The sequence below is a fragment of the Onthophagus taurus genome, chromosome 1 (assembly GCF_036711975.1).
Source record: "Onthophagus taurus isolate NC chromosome 1, IU_Otau_3.0, whole genome shotgun sequence".
NCBI lineage: Eukaryota > Metazoa > Arthropoda > Insecta > Coleoptera > Scarabaeidae > Onthophagus > Onthophagus taurus.
In genome coordinates this window covers 16,941,751-16,963,744 of record NC_091966.1, presented here as the reverse complement: position 1 = coordinate 16,963,744, position 21,994 = coordinate 16,941,751, and the positions used below count along the sequence as shown (strand labels likewise).

Here is a 21,994-nt window from a genome sequence, read left to right as displayed (position 1 = left end):
TTGTAAAATGTTAAAAAAGAAGCCCTTACCCAACAATTTTCAGCACGATTTTCTTGTGGTTTCATAAGAGAGTCCCAATCTTTTTCTTGTTTAGATGTAAATTTGCTGAAATTTGTGACGTTGGGTAGGGCTTTTAGTGGCTGTAATAATAGATAAACTTATAGGTTTTGTATCAAAAAAAAAGGTAATATTAAATTTTGAGGCAATAAAGGTAAGTGATGGATATAATGTTTAGGACATCGATATAGGAATTTATTGATAGTTTATTTATCTTGAGATAAAAGTTGGTAGAAAATTGGTAACGTATTGAGTCGAGCAAATACAAATGCATAACATTTTCAAGAAGTGCGAGCAACCTTTATAAGATAAACTGTTGTGAATATTGACGTTCTATTTAAGAATACGTCAGGAGTAACTGCATCAATTTTTAATGTTTCACTTTGAATAGTGACCGAGTAATAAGGTTCTAAATAACATTCTGTTAAGGTTCTAACTAAAACAACTATTTCAAATGTTGACAAATGTGTCCGAATGATTTTACTTCTTCCTATTAAATTTTTCCAAGTTTTGAAGAGATGAAAATTTTGGATTAGTTAAGGAGTTTTGGTAGGAGTTTTATGCAACGCTACAAAAGATTTAATAACTAATTTTGAATAAATTATCTAGAAATTATCAGAGTTAAAAAGTGTCATAATATGTTGTAAAGTATTAAACCTGAGGATCATTTAAAGCATTTCAAAACGATAAAATGTGTCAAAAGTGTCAAGTGTTACAAAATTATCATATGTATCGAATATAAAAAAGAAACACAATTGGATATTTCAGGGAAGTAAAGAAAAATACATAATTTTACGACATACACCAAAACAGTAAATAAAAAATAGTGTATTGAAATTTAGTCTTTATACTAAAGAATGATAGAGGTGGTAATATCTTGAAGCCTATGCGTCAAGTACTCAGTGTTTAATTACATTCGTCATCAAAAATCAATACAGATATAATGACGGACATAAAATGCTTCCTGTGCAACGCCCAACTACTAATCACCACCAATTAATTACACTGGATTGTGTAATTGAATAGAAGACAATGAGACATTTTCAACATACGCCAAATATCATGTTGGATAGGTCTACGATTGTAAAGAAAAACTAAACTGTAAATTTGTAGTTACTTCCACATCTGTTGCTGAAAAGTATGACGGTGAAGACTTCACTGAAGTCTAGTATAAAAATTAAGCCGTGGAGCAGAGGTCAAAAAATAAGGAAGGCGAAGAATTCTCGCGATTCTCGTAGCGCCTTTGCCCCAATATCTGGGTACAGCCAAAGCATTCACACTCAACCAACCTAAATCGATCATCTCTACCGAATGTTCGTTAAGAAACTCGAAGAAGAAGAGGCAGAAACCCATTCTATAATAAAAAATGATATATTAAGATGCGTTTCTGTCGTATTCAGTGATGGGGAGACCAGACATTGATATTCAAACTCGTGAACAATCTATTATTATTAAATGTAGAGAAGGAAAAATCTGCTATCTTTATAGTACCAGTAAGACGAGTATATGCAGAATAAGCTGTAAGGGTACGACAAAAACAACCAAATAATTTTCCAGTCGTAGTAGTGGACGAAATATCTTAGTTAATCCTGATGTGGGTTCTAGGATTTATGCATCTGACTCACTGTTGCGCTTCCACTCGATTACAATGATAAAAGATACCAGTGATATTTGGAGTGCTGTAGTAAGGGTAGTGTAATACAAAATGCATCATATCAGAGTTGCAACCCATTGCCGTCATCTTGACATGACGAAAAATATTATTGCATTAATCCAAGAAAATTGGGTTATTAAATCAAGATTTAAAACTCTAAGCTGTTCTATTTAAATTCCACAAGGGATGGAAAGTTAAAAATTGCAATTTAACTAGACGAAGAAGCTCAACCTACTTGACATACTTGATAACTTTTCATCGGATGATCAACGCGCACTCAACTATTAGGGGTTCTTGATAATTATAAACGTAAGCTTTCTAAATTTTATATTCAGCAGTTATTTGGATATACTTCAATGAATCTCTTCAATAGAACAAAAAACACTAAATTGAGCACCGTCTTGGACACCTATGGGGGTTTCAACTAAAAATACTACTGTCAAATAGACAAAGATAAAGGTCATAAAAATTGCCACAAACTTTATTACAAAAAGGAACAGACTTACGTTGATCGCAAATCTGTTTTCGATCTGAGCATGGATCATCATCAATAAAGAATTAGTCAGTTATTCCATTGAGACAGTTCAGTTTATTGTAAAGTTTAGCAAAAAAAGCATCTTGTGGCTTGCTACATGACTCGTTACAAGTTACTAAAACTTAAAACTGGTCCATAATCTTTTATGCAGATCTTTTATTGACGACATCGAGATGCTTAAATATGTTTTGTGTTCCCACTTTGTAGTATCATAGAATCAGAGATTTCGAAGATAACTGCTGAGCATGAATGATATTAGAAACACACCTCTAAGTCTTATCACTATCTGTGGTAACTCATTATGCTCTTTGATTTGTCAAATATGGTTTCTCAGCGTTTATGAGACAATTTTTGTTTGTTTAAGAGGCGTGTTACATATTAATAGCACACAACTTATTTCTGACCAAAAGCAGACCTTCAAGCTTTATTAGGCACAACGTTATATTTTTTTGAAAAGGCATCGGTCTTTTAATTGCATCAGAATCTGAAATTCATTATTTATGAAGAGTATAATTAAAGGGTTATACTAATTTTTATATTTTCATTAGAAAAGATTTATGAGAAATTATGATTAACAAAAGTTCAATAATCTAAAAGTCAATTAGAACTTTAGATCGTCACTATTCGGGTAGAGTTGGAAAAGTTTTGGTATCTTGCTTAAAAATATCAAGACTATGATTTGAAGAGTCCATTAAATGAAAAGCTACATAAGCGATATCCAGTCGAACTTGCAATCAAATCGTAATTTGAAGTGTAAGGATTTGTCAGTAAGACACTGAGATGGAACGAAGTGAAAAAGGGATGGTTATGTTGAAATGGAAGGATGTAGCGATGCTCAAACATGGTGGAGATTTTATATTTTATATTTCCTTCTTGCATAACTATGTAAAGTTAAAGAAAAAACAATCTAACCTGAACAAATGAGGAATACTTTTGCCACAAGCATATCAGTCAAAATAATAACTGGTGTTTTTGAATGAGTTCGGCAATGAATAAGGAGAAGATTGGGATTTGAAAAATGATTGTTTTGGACCACAATAAATAATAAAATATTCAGTAATAATCTATATCATACAAAAACGTTGGTGAACCAATTTTGGGTTTCAATTAAATTAAAAAAATACAAACAATCTCAGCGACTATCTTTCGAAAATTCGACCAACGATGCAGATTATATAGGATTAAAAGCAATATACCTTTTATAACTGATTAAATACAAAGTAGCTTTTTATAACTAATTAAAATGCAGGTAGCAGTAGATTTTTTCGATTATGTACGGCTGTCACATTTTATGATTAATGGAATTATGTCGTATTAATCTCTACAATACGCTCGAGTGTGATTTTAAATCTGATTAATTTTATTTTTAATTCATTCTTTCGAGAAAAAACTTTTGAAGTAAAATTAAATCATCCAACGTTAAAAAATGAAATTTAACAAATAATTTATCATCCTATATCGCTGTTTTAAACATTATCTCCAGAATAGTAGTAGTTTCAGAAAAAAAGGCACAATATAATAAAATGAGATGCTTACGTGTTGTATACGAGGGTAACCCAAAGGTTCCTCCTTGATTTGATGAGAATCCCGGAACACTACGGCTCTGATTACGCCCCTAATGTGTTCATCAGGCCATACTCCAAGTAAAATACGTTGTGGGCGACCTCTTCCTTTTGGTCTGAGATCTGAATAAGATAAAAAACAAAATAAGTTTTTTTAAATAATTAATAATTTAGATAATTACGTTTGAACAAAAAATCGAAATAAGATATAATTATTATTTTATGGTTATTAAAGGATACTATTAACTTATTTCGCTGTCAAGGTTATCTATTAAAAATAATTTACGAGTAAATAATAATTATATACGCCACCTTTTAAATCTTTAATTTATCTTTGACGTTATAATCAAAGTTAAAATTAAAATAAAAACTTAACTGGTACTTATTAAATCATTATTTTTAATAACTTTTTTTAATAACACTTTGAAAATATAATTGTTTTATAAACCGATTTTTATTTATGATTTCATCGTTTCATAGAAATGCGAATCAATTTAAACAGAATTTTCGAGAAATTGAAATAAACTTTCTATGTTTTAATCCCAGGAATTATATGAAAACTGATTATCTTTAAATTCCGCGAAAATAAATAGTCAGTAAATTGGTTCTATTTCTTGAAATTAATGATTAACGTACCTGAACCTCCATCAGCAGATGGCCCCAACATGTTATGAACTCGATTTGCGTATAAAACGAATGTTGGATATGGAATATCGTATTTTCTTGCTGCTTGTGAGAGTGATAATCCTTCTTTGAGCACCGAGAATATGGCTTCGGCCATGGTTTCAGGTCTCCAAGATTTCAACGGTCCTCGTTCGCGAAAACGCAAGTTATGAACTAAGCTTTGATTGGTATTCCAACATTTCTGCCACATCGATTGAAGTTGATACTGGTAGCTATCTGCTGAAAAAATGAGCACCAAGTTAGTATACCGTTAAACAAGTTATTTATTTATTTATTAAGAAAAACTAGATGAGTTGGTAAATGTAATAATAAAAACTTAAAAAAAAATCAAAGTAGTATGAAGATAATAAAACCAAACTCTGCTAGTTTTTTGATTATATCTAATTTATATTTAAAACTAACAATATACATGTTATAAAAAATTATTATTACCAAATGTGTTGATTTTTATCTGAAACAGAAGAAATAATTACACGTGTGAGGGTTGGATAAAAAATTATTAATGTCACCGTTGTATCTGTAAAAAGAATGAGTTATGATTTCTTTATTTTTATAAAATTACTGCAGCGGCGTTATGTTCCCCCGTGGGGTAATTTCTATAATTGCGAAAATGATGTAGAAAACGATGTCGCGTTTTTTAGACCCTCGTGTACCTAATGGGCGCTTCGTCGACGCACCATAAGAAAATGTAGTCAACGAACACAAAAAATTTTATATGGTGAATAATGAAACATTCACGTTCACGACGATTTACAGCCGAGGGGGTATTGTGGTGTAATAACATCACAATATATCGTTACGCTATTGTCTTTGCTCAGGCCCTCATTTGTAGCAAATAATCCATGTTATTTCCGTTGGCAAGGAAATTACATTAAATTCGAACGAACGATGGATACAAAATAAACTAAACGCAGCTGCGTTTGAAAGTCTTTATTTCAAAAATATTTTTTTACAAACAAACGATTCAATTCTAATACTAAGAAAATAAAAGAGGTTAATAAAATAATTTTTATAGAAATGTTTTGTTTTAGGTAACAATTAAAAAAATAATAATAAGAAATATCGTAAATTGGGAAGCACTTGAAAAGGCACTTTTTAACAAATAATAAAACAAAACATTTTTTTGTACAACGTATTTAAAAAGATAAAATTTAATGTTAATTTTTATTTTTATTGCTAACGGTTTTATTCATAACTAACTAAAAAATTATAATTAAACGTAATAATATACAAAAAATGATAAGTTTGTTTTAATCCACAAAAAAAATAATTACTTTAAAAAATTGAAAAATTAAGGATGGAATGTGACTAGTATTGAAATTGAATTAAAGTAAATGTAATAGTTAATATAATATTAATAGTTTATTCATACTTTTTCATTTAAATGTATTTGACTCTAAGAAACTTTTTAGGAAAATCTTTTCGTTAACAAAATAACGGAATAAAAATTCCTTCTTATTCCTACAATGAAATGAATGATACGATTTTTTTTACATTGTTTAGAAAGTGAAATGTCTATCCTTGGAATGCTTCACAATACAGTGTTTGGACTGGGTCATTGAGGACAATTGCCATGAACCGGGAGAGAACTCTTTTACAAAAGAGTGTCATGTAAAGGTTCCTTATTTTTCAGCAGCGTCACCCAAATTTTTACCCAAATTAAAACGCCTAATTTAATAACAAAACCAAAAAAGTTATGTAAAAATAAGTGCTATTAGATGTTCAAACTAGTCGACAGTTTTGGATATGCACCGCAAGCTGATATATTTCGGGTTAATCAGTTTTCAGTAAACACTTGAAGTAGCAATTAACCAATTCAGATCTCTGAACCAATCTGATGAATTAACTAATACTCTAAATGTCACATTTAAATAGAAGGCAGTTTAAGTTGTGATGAACAAATTAAGCTTAGAATTTTGTCGCTGATTATATGAATGCCGAAGTGTATGAAAATCTGTTAATAACTATTGAAGGAGGCAAGTATTTTTTGTATATTGTGCAAATATTTATTTAAGCAAGGTTGACTAAAAAATTGCCTGTTATGAGTCTTTGCTATACCACCAAACTGTGTCTATTAAATATGTTGGAGGTAGATCATTTCCTACATCAGAGTATGTATGTATGGCCTTTACCAGGTTAACAGATGAAGAATAACATTCAAGCTATGCAACATGTCTTCTTGATATCTTCTGGACATAATAGATGCCGAGATCGTTTGCTAACGAAGCGATGCAACCAAGACCTCAAGTTGGTGTCTTGTGAACAAATTATTATTCAAGTTCAAAGTTAAGAGTTTACTTCTGTTAACGAGAAATTACATAATCTCTTTTATTAAGAAATATTTCTTATCGATTCTCTTGTGATGGTTTATGCCATAAACTTGGTAATTTATATTACTACGATGAATATATTTTATTTCCATAAAGGAAATGTGTTAGGGGAATGAACACGGTGTTTTGTACTATTACAGTTGAAAAATTAATTTACGTATAAATGTAAATTTACTTTATGTCGACCAAAACATACCAATTTGATTTTACCCCTTCAAGACAAAATTGAAATTTTTCCAAAGATAATAGCATAAATAAACGTACTTGCTGCAGAATTAATCGTAAAGTTCGTCAAATATTGAATTAAAGGCTGAAAAATACACTTTGTTCTAGCTAGGTAACGTTGACCTACGGCGCAAACATTAAAATATTATTATTTTGTAAGTTTCAGTGCGTTCAAAGAATGCAAAGTATTCTACGGGAAAGAATAAGTTAAGTTACAACCGCTTTGGAAATGTTATCAGATGAGTATTGAAAGATGTATATAATTCTACATCGTCTTTTAAAGAAAGAAAAGAGGAAAAATTAGAAATTAACATTATTTCGGTAAGATATAGGACCTAGCAACAAAAAATATAAACCATAGGAGAACCTTCCACAAGTGATAAATTACTATTATAGTTGATACCAAGCGTTGAACAAAACAATAATTATGTGGGGTCCTATTAGTGACAATAAAAGAATCATAGAAAATCATTCTGACATTAAAACGAGTTTGTTGGGTCAATATGACATGTTTTTAGGTTGTGTCAACTAAAAAAACTCTTATTCTGGATATTCTAAGAGAATCTTGTCTGTCAAAAATTATACCAAATTCATTTGCAAAAGTTCTGGAGAAATAGAATTTAAATAGGTATATTTCTCGATTTAGTTATCATTGCACAGTATAATTTCATTTTCCAGATCTAATGATATTCTACAACTCATCACTGATGAGAGGAGTCTAGTAGTGGTATCGTAAGCATTTCATAGAATTCATTACTAGACATCAAAATATATGGTTTGCTACTTTACTATTGTTTTTTGGTTTAACTTAAGCTACTTTAAATGTTTGACTTGGTTATATATATAAAATAAATACAGCATTTTTCTTCGTAGCTTATGATGGGAATTCTTCAATTTATTTGTAGGTATGCTTTTAGCGGGTGCTTACAACCATCGTCACACTTTCAACACAACAGGGGTAGTTTTAACGCAGCCTAGTCAGACAAAGACATAATATATCACAAATCGTTGTCGTGAGGGCACAAATCGGTATAATCGAATGAAAATGGAATTGGACAAAAATCTTACGAATCAAAGCTACACAAGTGTTATTTGGAAACTTTAGGTAGTTGAAGTTTTACTTTGAACATTTAATAATGGTGACATTGATTAAGTAACTAATAACTCAAGTTCCGATCAACTTTTAGACCTGATCACATGAGAACAATTAGTTCTAGATAAGAACTCAAATGCGTGTCTTTTTGTATTTTCATTCTTAATGCAGTGGAGAGAATCAAAAATCACGAAAATGATCAATACTTTTCCTTGATGTATGTCATCGGTATAAATGCAAGAAAACTAGCACAATGTAAGTATTATGATGTGTCAGCAGTATTCAACATAGTAAGCCTCATGCCATATAAACGAAGATTTTGGCCGATATCAAATACAATGATTAGCTAATAATTTTAAATAAATCTAGCACCTAAATTGGTATAAATATTCCATTCATGATTAAAATGTATACTCAAATCATAATATTTGGTTGTGTTTTGTGCTACCAACATTATGTGAGTAAAGTTTGGCTAAATCTTGGTTGATAGTGTTAGTTGGTTCGAGTCTGGTCTAAGTAAAGGTTTTGATGGACGAGTATATAAAACAAACTTCATCAACCGCTAAATCTTCATAGAAGGTCTCATAAAAATAATTACTAAATAGAACTCAAATCACGAACTAAATGCTAATCCTAAAAAATAATTCAAAACATTTTATTACCATAAATTTTCTTTCCTCTAAAAACAATTTCAACTAAACTCTGAATTAAAAAAAAACACCTTTTTTATACTTATAACATCAACTACTAATGCATTTACTTTAATTAATTATCATGATGGAATAAAAAATTAACCGAATAAATCAATTAAAATTACTATTAATTAATATAATTATTATTTAATTCATTATTTCTTTTGTAGATCAATTTCAATTTGCGATATTATTTCAATCTAAATAAACTTAAAAATATTATGTACAAATTGTTCAATTTACATTCATGTATAAATACATTATCCAACATAAATATAATATTCTAGAACGAGTTGTTTGCGAACGTCGAGGGAGTTTAAAAACGTAAAGGATATCGGTTAGTGTGTAGAGCGCGACAAAACTAAAACATGTGTTCTGTATTTGCGCAGCATTGCATGACAACTACATACAACAGTCATATAACACAGCACGCATATATTATTAACTGCAATTAGATGCATAAATATAGTCACAGCTCTCTCTCTCTCCCTCTACGTACGTTTACACTGTAATTAATGCAATAGTAATAATGGCACATTGATGTGCATTACGCAAAAAAGAAACGAATGGAATGCAAAAATAGAGGAAGCACGCTTATTGAACATATCAATAAAGAAATTAACATAAAATTAACAAGAATATATTGAGGAATGTTTCATTTTACTAAAGTTAATTATTGCTATTTTTGATTTTATTCATATCAATATATTCCATAAATGGCAGTTTCGAATCATCTTAAGAATTAATGGTTTTAAAATCATTATAAACAGTCTTTTATTACTTTTTTATGATTAATGACTATTTTGAGGTTGATGACGTAAAACAAGCACTTGATTGATTTGATTTATTTTTACGTTAGATTTTTTTTCAGCTGCATATGCCACTGAAAACAGCATGGCGTCGAATGTTCGAAGTTAGAGGCAGGCACTTTCAGTCGCAGTTCGGTTTTGTGAATTTCCAATCGCGAACTGGCGAATTGAAATCACGTCGAAAATAAAAACAAGTTTAAATTGCGCAAGCGACGCAAAAAAATATTTTCGCGCAAAAAAGACACGGCAAAAGCGCGCCATTGTGCGATTTTTTAAATTCCGCTGGAACCATTATTGCAAAACTGAATCGTATCTCGCAGCAAACGCTGCGAACTTTTTTTTTGTGGCTCGCGTTTTTGTGTTTGTCGCGTCCATTTTTTGAATGGCACCGATGATGCGCAACTTCTAGGAGGCAGGAAAACGCCAGTAATTTTTCGACGAGAGGATTAAAACGAAGCCCGGCTACATCGAACTATTTAACTTACTTCCGTTATTTTCATAGTATAATGAAACTATACTATGCTTTTTACAGAAAGCCCACCACCATCTAAACCCCGACAAACCCGTAAACATAAATTCGGGATCTCTCATTTTTCTTAAATTTTCCACGTAATTTAATATCGCTTTTAAAGACTTTTTGGTTCGCCTATTATATGGCGAAACTGATACGTCACAGCAAAATTCTAAAACTGCCGCTTCCTCATTCGATGTTAAACCTGCTTCCTCTAATACAGCCATTCGTTTTGCTTTTCCTAATATATTATCGTATAACGTCCCTTTTGGAATACCGTATCTAGCCGAAGCTTGAGTAAACCTCATCCTTTGCGTTACAACGGCTTCTATAGCTTCTTTAAGTTGATCTTGGGTCCATGTTGGTGTTTTTAACTTTAGCAAGTTTGGATAATCTGAACGTAAAAAAAATAAAAAACATAATAAGGTGCAATTCTGTCAAAGTGATACTAACAAAATAACAACAAATCTACAGAGCAAAAACAACGTATACAAAATAATTTTAAATAATATTCATGCACAAATTAAAAATAAATAAAAAATAAATTAGGATTAAAGCAAAACGTTAAAAAGAAATAACAACATCAATCCTTTTGATATACCTTTTTATTTAAATTCATTTATATTAGGTATTCCTTTTGCGATTTCTTCTAGTAGCGGCGAAGTTTGTGTACGTATAGAAAAAGAAACACAGAAACGTTAGAAAGTGTTCTTCCATTGGACTTACAAGAGAAAGATAAGAAACGCTTCCGAAGTGGCTACGGGGGTAGAAGGGTGGCTGCCATCTCCAACAACAATAAAATCACGAAAACCCCGACGAACTCGCATAAAACTAACGAGAAAACTTATCCAATACTAATTCTATATATTTTCTCCTGCAGTTCGCGAGAGAATGTTATGAGATATACTTTCTGAGTAAAACAGTGAGGAATGCCAAGAAAAAGGTAAACTTTCAAAGTATCTTTGTGGAATTTAAAACAAGGCTTTTTACGTTGCTCAGAAAGAATGTTCGGTTTCGTTCCAAGATTTAATAAAATCATCTTGACACAATGCGAAATATAAAATCAAAAATAAGGTTGTGATTAAAAAAAAGATTTTATTCGAAGAAAAGTGACCATGTGTAATAAATAAGTACGAAGAAATCCCACCTGTATGTATCCGAGCGTTCCTTCATACTTAACACATGCCTCAAATAATTACTTAATTAATTTCCCTACCGCGAACATTACTTTCTGAGAACACCACTAACCACAAAGCAATAAATTATCCGGTTAATACCAAGTACAATGGGTTGTCCGTCGAAGGATAATTGCACGGAGCAGGTGCATCCCCCACGACATGTGCACACTTCTGTCATTTCTGATGGTTAATATGAACCCGGCGTCGCCTTATTTCTATACCGCGCACAATATAATATCTATTGCGCCCCTCCGACCAAAGACAACATAATTACGGCGCTTCAAACCCCGACTTTAAGACTTTAATAACGCCCCCGTTACATAGAAATGTACAATAGACACGTGGAACTGTACCTGCCCCCTTGTCACGTACGCACAGACACACCTTTTAACCAGGACATATGGTCTACACTCCCTTTTACAATTGCAATTGTTAAACGCGATTCGAGGAATGAACTAATAATTATAAAAGACGTGTAGAACCCCTATAGAAAACGAGTACATATTTTTTTTGAACACATATGATCGAAAATATTGTCGCGCTGTAAATACCCCTATATTAAATTACAAAAATGGTTATTTGTAGTTTGTTACAACAACTTCCAACACGTGGTGGCGTGAAAGATATTGATTTATGTAACATTATGTTTTTTTTTCTCGTTTTGTATAAAAAGAAAACGTTGTAAAAAAACATTTACAATTTTATAGTTGTTGATATTAATCAACGCCTGTGGTTTCTTGTTCTTGTAATTTTTTTTAATTATATAAGGTTGCAAATTTTTTTCTCTAAGAAACGGTGTTTACAATGTTAATAAGTGAAATCAATCAAAAGATATTTTTATTAAATCTTTCTAAAAACTAATTTGTTAAAGATAATTGGTATGTACTATGCAGATTTATGTAAGTTGTTGCGACTTGTTTAATGAAAAAGTAAGGAAGGTTTTCCAAGAATTCAGATTTTTATACGTAATTTATAAATAGCATATAATTAATTTATAATAGAAACTTTAGTTAGTAGTATGTTTAAAAAAATATTGTTATGTGTATGCATATTTAATCCAGTTTTTTATTACTGGTATTAATACAAATAAATGTATTCACTTGGATGAGTGTTATTGTTTAAATTGCTACTTATTTCGCTGCGAATTTTCATCGTTGACAATCGAGAAAGTTTGTAGGCAAGTCACTGTTGTCCTTCTAAATAAATATATTTATTGAGCTCTTCATACTAAACGAGTGCAACACTCCAAAGTTAGAGAAGTTAAGATGAAATCAATTTCTTAAGTACGCTTTATTATAAATTGACCTCCACGGGCCAATTTTGAAGATTACAAAAGGGTTTGTGTTTTTTGTTTCGGTTTATGTTCTTAATTGACGCCTAATAATATAAATAATAAATAATTATTTTGTCCCAAATGGCTATCAAACCTGAGATAAAATCTTTTTCTTCCTTGTATCCAAAATTCTGGTTACATGATAAATATCGACCCATATTTAACATATTTTCCAATAATATCCTTTTTGGTCTTTTTTCAAACACGAAAACATCCGATTTCATAAATGTAAAACCGATACGAATTATTTATAATTTTACTTTTAACCACTCCATTACAATTTTTTGTTGTGTTTTTGGAATCCGTTTCATGATTTTTTATCTCCTATCCTTGATGTATCTTTTAGGTTTACACAAATAATATGGCATGAACATATTTACATAAAGCACATTTTTGTTGAATCATCAGAAAGGTTGTTTAGATTTTTTTTTAAATATCCTTCAATTTGTGTTTGACTACATTTGCTTAATTGTTAAAGGTAACCAACACCGGCAAACTTTTAATAATCCAATTCTCATTACTTACGAAAACAATTAGTAAATTCCTTCAAAAAATCCTCATGGTGAACCGACAAGGAAAACATTCCTGCCATCTGTTAAATTATTGTCAAATTTAGTTAAAAATAGAAAATGATTTATCAATACAAAAGGATTTCTTTCTTCAGGGACGTAACTTCCAAAGATGTTTTGCACTTCAACAGTGCAGCAGCCAAATCAATTTGAGTTCAACAGTAACAACCTCAATGAAGAAGAAATATCTTTAAAAAGAACCAGATTATTTACTTAAGGATAACATAATCCAAGAATGCGAATCATTTACACATCACCAAAGGGATAAAATTAGTAGTGGTAGATTGCACTAATAGAGCCTTTGTGTCACCTTATGGTCTTTCGTGGTTTCGTTTTCCTAGAACATTTAATAACTCCTGATGGACTAAAAAAACCGGAAAAGTTATGTTATTATAGACTTTTTGTGGCACGAAACCAAAAGGAATGTTTGTGTCACAACCGTTGATTGACTTTATAAAGAAATTCCCCAAATGACAACGAAAGCAAGAAGAACAAAGACCTCAAGCAACTTGAATGCTACCATTTTACAACAGAACCAGAAGTTGTGATACTCCAACAAGAAGAAGTAGAAGAACATCCTATTGAAATATGAATCAAGACAACGAATAAGTTTTGATATAAAAATGGAATCTATTGTTGAAAAATATGACGTTGCTGATATGTTTTCAAAACCAGTCTGCCAACACAAGAGTCAGAATCCTTTGAGGCATCCAAAGAGGAGCACTGAAAATCTACAGTATGTAGATTGAAAAACTTGAAAAAGCTTATAGATAGATTGATGGACTGTATGATTATTTAATGATGAAAATGAAAAGAAAATGAAAAGGTAACGCCAGTTATACTGGTGTTGCTAGAATTAATGTTATGAACCAATTATATGAGCAAATATATGGAGGGTGAAATGAAGGAAGCAATCAACAAACTTTATAGCTGTTACTATAAATGTTATAAATTATGCTTTATAGGAGAAGATGAATACCCTCACTAGTATCCGCTGGCTGAAATATCTAGTCTTTTGCAAACAATATTTAGTGTTCTGCAAGCAATGTCTTGTTTATATTATACCGCATGTATATTCTATTCGTCCATTAACAGCATGTAGTCTATTAACAGCAGTATTCAACGTTTTTCCAGCACTATTTAATCTTCTACAAGTACTATTTATTCTTCTGCCAGCAATATGTAGTGTTGTGTAAGTATTATCTGGTTCTCTATTAGTAGTATTTAGTCCTCCTGTAGCAGTAATTAGTCTTCTACTAACAGTACTTTATCTATCGTAAGCGTAAGCAGCATTTAATCTTCTACAAACAGTATTTGGTCTTCTGCAAACAGTATCTAGTAATCTAGCAAGGGTAACTAATCTTTTCCTATCGGTTTTATAAAACACACCACCATTTTCAGCCGAACAATTTGAAGAAGAACAATTTATTTTCCAAACACCAAAAGTTTTTTGGTATACCACGTCACATAATAACTTGCCCAGTTTGTAAACAACATCATGAGTTCTTCAAAATTTGATTCTTCTGTATCATCTCTAAACTAATAGGGCGGAAAGAAAAGATTTAGCGTTTATCTAAAGTGTTAATCTCGAATCTTCGTAATGAACTGACCAGAGATTAAGGTTGGAGATAAAGTCTTGGTTAATTCGCACGTAATTCAATTAAAAAATTTAATCAAGCTGTTTCCAAGTTTCGGAAGTCAATATTTCTTTGGGCAAGTACTATTTGTAATCTTTATATATTAACGCAGCCTCAAATACAGCTCCGTAAAAGAAGTAAATCTAAAAAGATCTCAGATGGTGTCTCGTCGAGCTACCATCTGAACCAGAGGAGGTGACTATAGTAGGGAAGCGACCTCTCTTGGTGCTTATAAAGGACACAGGTCCAGTATAGTTGCTTAGTTGCTGTTGTAATAATTGTCAGACATCAACATTAACAATATCCATGTATTCAACATCATAGAATTAACTATAACAAATCGTTGGTACACATTAAAATAAATGTGTTTGAAAAGGCTTCATAATCTTTTCTAACTAGGATGTAAGAACATTTTCGATTAAAAGATGACACTTTTTGATCTGAACTTCATAAAAGTGTTAATCGCATTACCAAAATTGTATTTAAATTGTAAATTGATAAACTTGTAAATATTTATAATTCATTAACAAATATTTATTATTATTGTATAGTACTTATATTTATTTCACAATATTTTTGTTTATTATACCATTTTAATAAATAAATTTGCTAATTGATTAAATGTAATCATATTTACCGTTGATAAATAAATTATTAATATATATATTTCATTATTTATTACATATTATTTATTGCGGCGCGGTTGTAAATATAATTGTGCAATAATTATCTTCATATTAATAAACGTAAATAAATGTTTGATTTTTAATAATTTTCAACAAACACGAAAATCGAAATATTTTTTTAACACATATTTATGTAAACATGTGACTTTAAAAGTGTTAAGATACAAAATACCTTCGACCCGATAGGAATGCGTTCTCAAGATAGTACAAAAGATTCGTTTCATGCTGGGCCGTTTTAATTTAATTCAAACGATAATCGCGAACGAATGCATGAAAGTGGTTGCTATACTTCGAGCGCCGTTAAATAAAAGTAATAAATAACCTGTCGGGAGGCCGTCGTCGTCGTTAATAAATAACATCTGGCGGCCACGCGGTTTTCAATAAGAGATTTGTTTCTGGTGATTGTTTATTCTATAACCGCGCGCTAAACTAAATACGAGCACGTAATGATTGCTTTTATGCGAAGATTACAATTGTCGATAACATATGAAGGTATCCTTGTTAGTCTCATTTCAAATCATTACCTCTGTCTCAGCTATTTTATTTTGTTCGTACGCATATGTATATGGACTGTAAATTACGACTGAAAGACGGCCGATAGGGTTAGGCGAGTTAAGAAAAGATGAATACTTTTCTTTGTATTCTTCATTCAAATACCAAGAATTAATGGCTTTTATAAAATGCATTCATGTATAAGATTGAAAATAAAAGAAGTGAATGAAGATGAATTTTTTTGTTAGGTTTAATTACTTCGGTTAAGATAAAATAAAAAAACTAATGTTTCTAAGTAAAGTAAAACTGTAGGGTATAAATTTAACAACTACTGTAGGATATATTTCGGTATAAAGTGTATTTTATCGGAGCGGCTGGGATTAAATCGTTTCTGTGTACTTTTATACACCGTACAACATAAACTAGCTCACCGAACTCATTATTCCGATTATAACGCCCGTGGACCGTGTTTTTAATAATATTTATTACAGCCGTTAAAGCCGCTCCTATATTTATATTGCAGTCGTAAAACGTTCTTTTCTAATAATAATATTATTTTCAGTTTTGTGTGGCGGCGGACCTGAATCGCACCAAACGAATTTTAATACCTTTTTATCCCGACCATCCGAATACGAATATATTAATGAATAATAAAACCGGGCCGATATTTAATGTCCGCAGTTAAATAAAACAATAAAACGACCGTATAATAGTGATACGCGCTTTTGTGGTAATTGGCATTTTATAAATAAATAACTTCGGCGAAGACTACGTGTGTGGTCCTCATTTCAAAAAGACCTATAACATAATTAAAAATTAACGATCGATTTCATAATGTATTTCAAATACTAAATAAACCGGGTTAACGTACGCCACACATCTATTCAATTTCAATGGTATTAAAAATGCAGTAGTTCGCAGCGACCGCTCCGAAAATTGGCTTTGATTTGTTAAACAGCACTTAATCCAGCAATAATGGCGAGCTAATTTGATTTGTAACCGCAATAAAGCTAAGAATCGATTCGTGTATGTGAATTTTATCTCTTCGTCCAATTTCAATGGATTAAATTGAAAAAAAAAGATTTCCAATGAAAACCAATTTTAACTTGTCGTTTTTAAATCAAGTAAAACAAATTTTAGCATATAATACAGAAATATAAGCAGAACAACAAAGAAGTTTTTTCGTATAGGCCACCAAGAATATATGGATTACCTAAAATCCATAAAGCGGATGTTCCACTACGCTAAATTCTCCAATGTATCAACTGACGAACCACTTTGCCAAGATTCTGTCTCCTTATAGAGGTAAAACAGAAACATATGTCAGAGATACTACGCATTTTGTGGAATCTCTATTTACCAGAGTACCAGTCAAAGATGCCGTGAATGACACCTTCGTGATCTGGCAACATGGAAAGCAACGACTCCAGGAATTCCTAGACCACGTAAACTCACAATACCCTATGATCAGATTTATCATGGAAACGGAAGCTGCAAAACAGTTACCTTTCCTAGATGTAATGGTTTTTGATAACTAGGAAGACAGGATTCGTCCCATCGCCATCCACAACAGAAGAGCTCAGTGATGCAAGTCTTGTTTCAACGAGCGGAAAGGATATACAACAAAAAGAATTTAAAGAAAGAACTACGAGAATTTCTACACGATGCACTCCAGAAGATGTCCATTATAACGGACCATCATGAGCACTGAGGAACCTTCCTTAGAAGAACTTCGGAGAGCAATTAAAAAACTGAAACGCAACAAATTTCTGAGAGTAGTCGAAATCCGGGCAGAAGTAATACAAGGAATTGACCTGTCGATGGCCATTCATAAATTGTTTCGAAAAATAAAGAAGATGGAAAAGTTCCCCAGAGAATGGAAAACTGGCATAATTTATCCCGTATTCAAAAAGGGGGATAAACTGATTTGCTCGAATTATAGAGGCATAACCTTGCTTGTGGTTACGTACAAATTGTTTATGGAGGTAATCCATAGGCTAACTAAAGTGACAGAAACAATAATAGCAGATTATCTTGTTGGTTTTAAAAGTAATCGATCCACCATTGACTAGATATTCATATTAAGACTAATTGTAGAGAAATATTAGGAATTTAATATAGCTATTCACTAGTTATACAACGGTTACACAAAGGTTAAATACCACTAAAGATACGAAAAGTGATAAGAGCTGCAGTGGAAAAAATCAAGGGTCAATGTAAAATAGGTAACCTTCTGTCAAAGGATTTTGAAATTAAACTTGGTCTTAAGCAAAGGGATGTCCTATCGCCGCAATTGTTTAATCTCCTCCTGGAAATGGCCATACGAGGAATTGCACTGAACCCTAGAGGTACGATAAATCGTCAACATCAAGTACTGGAGTACTTGATGTTGCCTTGATGTTGCCTTGACTATACGGATGCTGTAGTACTGATTGAAAGAAGCAGAGCAGCGTTATAGGAAGCCCTTGAAAACACCCGGATCTGCAAATAGATAAAGGGAAAAGCAAATATGTGGTAACAGGTCGTACAGGGAGCAGTAATTATTCAGATTGGAAGTAATAACCTTGGAATGGTGAATGAATTTAAATATCTAGGCTCCATCATTTATCAAAATAACAACGTATACGGTCCAAACTTTTAACAAGAGGCTGTAAAGAAAGGCTGTACAAGACGATCATACACCCTGTAAGTAAGCTATGGATCTGAAACAATGAGACTCAAAAATCTTCACCAAGAGTTATTAAACAAGTTTGAAAGAGGGATCTTATGAAGGATATATGGACCAAAATATGAAATAAAATATACGAGATAAGAGAACTGTAGGAAGGACCAGAACTATCGACGTGAATTGAAGCCCAGAGACTGAGTTGCCTGGAATATATGTAGAGAATTCCGGCAAGAGAGTGACGCGCAAAGTACTTACTCAAATAACAGAGGATCGTCGACCAAGAGGAAGGCCAAGGGGACGATGGATGGACAATGTTAGGAAGCATTTGAGCGCCCTGCAGGTGAAGGACTGGGGTAATTTAGCCCAAAATTGAGAATGGATGACTGTTGTAGAAAAGGCCAAGGCTCAGAATGGGCTGTAGTGCAAGCCACCAAACAACGCAAGCAAAGGGAAGACTAGCACTATAAGTACTGCACCAGCCGGTTTTATCTGCCTCCATTATGTTTCAGGGTTGTTTGCAAAGGATGATAAAAATTCATCGACATAGGAACAATATGAATAAAGAAGACGACTAAGAACTCAGCAACACATGGAATATACTAATTACCTTAACGAAACCTTCTCCATCCGGATTTGACAAAAACAACTTAGTTGATAACTATCTGTTCATGTATATATTTTCAAATGTTAACCGATTTCGTTACATCAACCTTGTTTCTGTAAAGGTTGCATGGAATACGAAATGTTAAACATTTTTTCAAAAGACGCACGGCTTAAACCGCAAGTTTTTAGTGATAGTGCTAGTTTTAGATCAATTAATACCGGTTTTGACGCCTTCATAATTTATCAAATAATTAATTTGTAAATTTCAAGTAAGTCAAAATTATTGTTAAAAAATATCTCAATGCCTTTTAAACTTTACCTTGAATTTAAATTAATTACAACAGATGGTCGAACAATTGCAACAACTCATTAATTCGTTAATGTAAAATAAAATTGAATAATACCAAAATGGAATAATTGTTTGTCTAAAAATACCGCATTTTGAAATAAATGAAGTAGAATTCATTAAAATTAATAAAATTTTATGATTTGAAGAGTTTGTTTAATTAATTCGTTTAATTATTTTCTTAAAGTGGTAATAAAAATAAATTAATTTATAAAGGTTTGTAATTTGTGGAAATAAATGTGAACTTCTTTTACATAAAATTTTAGGCATAAATCCCGAGTAATTCAACTTTTATTGTTTGAGACGGATTGTCTGTCGGTCAGCGTCGAGCTGTGCTTAGCATTTATGAATTTGACATTTAGTTTAAAATACCAGAAGGCCCCTATTATTATTCTTCGTCTCGTAAATACATCGCACGATTCGTTTATTATACGATGCGGATAAATATCGACTTTGAAGTGGCCCGGCTTGCACCGGAAAGGTTACGTTAATAAAATGTTATCGCGCGCGTTATACGTTCCTTCCCCCTTCCTTCTATTTCTTTCTATATATAAAGGACATTGTCGCCTTGAAAAAATTTATAAGAATAGGAAAATGGTAAGCGGTCATCTGCGATGTAAATTTTTTCATTTATCAGGAGTGGTACCACAATTCTGTAATGTTAATTTTCATTGTCCTTCACATTTGCAAATTTAATTCGAGAATAGTTGAAATGTTTACAGCAAACGATGCATTAATATTAATATTCAATTTTTTTTTTTTTTGATTTTGTGTTATTAGTTATGGTTTATTCATTCAATTCTTAACACAAATATCAAATATAAAGTAAGACGATGACTTTTAGAATTGCATTGAATAAATACAATTGCAATTTTAATAATTTTAGCAATTGCAAAAAGGGGCAATTTACATAGGCACCGCCATTAATCTAAAATAAATTCAAATATAATCGTCTCCGCTCCGTTCGTTTGGTTCTCGCCGCTGGTCCGCCTTATAAAATAAATGTAATTATTGCTGAAGGCAATTATTTTGCAATCTTCCTTTCTTCGTATTATGCGTATTGCGGCGTGCCTACGCGAAATTACCGGTGTCCGTCGCGCCTCCTCCTGCATTTATTATTATTAAATTATAATCCCCGAACATCGTAATGACCTACGTAAACACGACACAAAGAAAGAGAACCAAAGAATACTCGCTTTAAAGAAGGAAGACGAAGAAGAAGTGGAGGAGGTCGACGATGAACTGACATTGTTGCTGTTCTTGCTCAGGGCTTGGCATTTCGTTTAAATATGAATTTACATGAGATGAGTGAGGGAATATGTATGCGCTATAAGCAACTGTTAAATTGTCAAGATAAATTTGTTAGTCGCATTGAAGTTAATATCTGAGATGTTACCTACAGCACGTTAATTAAGAAAATTAAAGAGAGAGAAAAATTTTATATATTATAATTAAAATTCCAAAACTTTTATTAAAGCCTTCATCTTTTTTTTTTCAATTTTCTCAAATCGCATCATAACAAATTTTGACACAATGTTTAAAAATAGTAACAGAGCTGACCTAACCAGAGTTGGATTAAATACGGAATAATAAATAAACATCACAAGAGTGATGTTGGATTGACTACAGAAATATAATTTTAAGGTTAACCAACTTTCTTAAAATAACTTGCATAGGTTAATAAATTGGATTTCAGCAAAATACTTTGTAATAAGAGTGAATTTGAGGAAGCGTTAGAAAATGATTGATTTGATGCTCCTAAAACGTTTAAGAAAGAAAAGATGCGTTAAGGTGTGTCCATATATAGCAAGTGCGCGGCAGTAACAGGATATGCAAATACCAATTCAGTGACTCTTCAAACAATAATGTTATTATACCTAAAACGACTGGGCCGTAATCTGCAGATTCCATTAGACACATTTTAAAAAATTTACATCCTTGAGCTGAGATACAACGTTTAGGTCATAAATCACAACGTTTCTATTTAAGCCGCCAGAAATTAGCATTTATGATATTTAATTTATTAAATATTCAACTGGAATTAAAATCTAATGCGACACTTCTAGATTGATGAAGTTGCGAGTGTTAAATATATATCACTTTTGTTTTCGTTTTTAACACAACAGGATTTAATCCATCGACAATGTTTTTTTCATTATCTAATCTAATTTAGTATTTGAAATTTGCAAAAACGTCGGTATTGGAACATTTTTTCATTTTTTATTTCTTTTAGTGCCAGTAATATTATAGTATAGCCAACAATAGAGATACAACAAAAGGATATCAAAAATCCTTTAAACTGCTTGAGCTTTCCCCAACTGATTTTGCTG

General features: G+C 31.7%; 1 protein-coding gene across 7 annotated transcripts in view; it reads right to left on the bottom strand.

Annotated features, from left to right (window-relative positions):
- The window catches only part of LOC111415750 (protein bric-a-brac 1-like), a 561,730-nt gene that overhangs the window by 11,243 nt on the left and 528,493 nt on the right, over window positions 1–21,994 (bottom strand). For 3 of the 7 annotated variants that reach the window (XM_023047587.2, XM_023047589.2, XM_071197800.1), the window contains 3 exons: window positions 4,445–4,711; window positions 3,783–3,931; window positions 30–140 (listed from right to left, as the gene is read on the bottom strand). In XM_023047587.2, the coding sequence (XP_022903355.2) occupies window positions 30–140; window positions 3,783–3,931; window positions 4,445–4,711 (527 nt within the window). The remainder of the gene's footprint in view (window positions 1–29; window positions 141–3,782; window positions 3,932–4,444; window positions 4,712–21,994) is intronic. The other 4 variants (XM_023047588.2, XM_071197807.1, XM_023047590.2 and 1 more) reach the window with 2 other exon arrangements.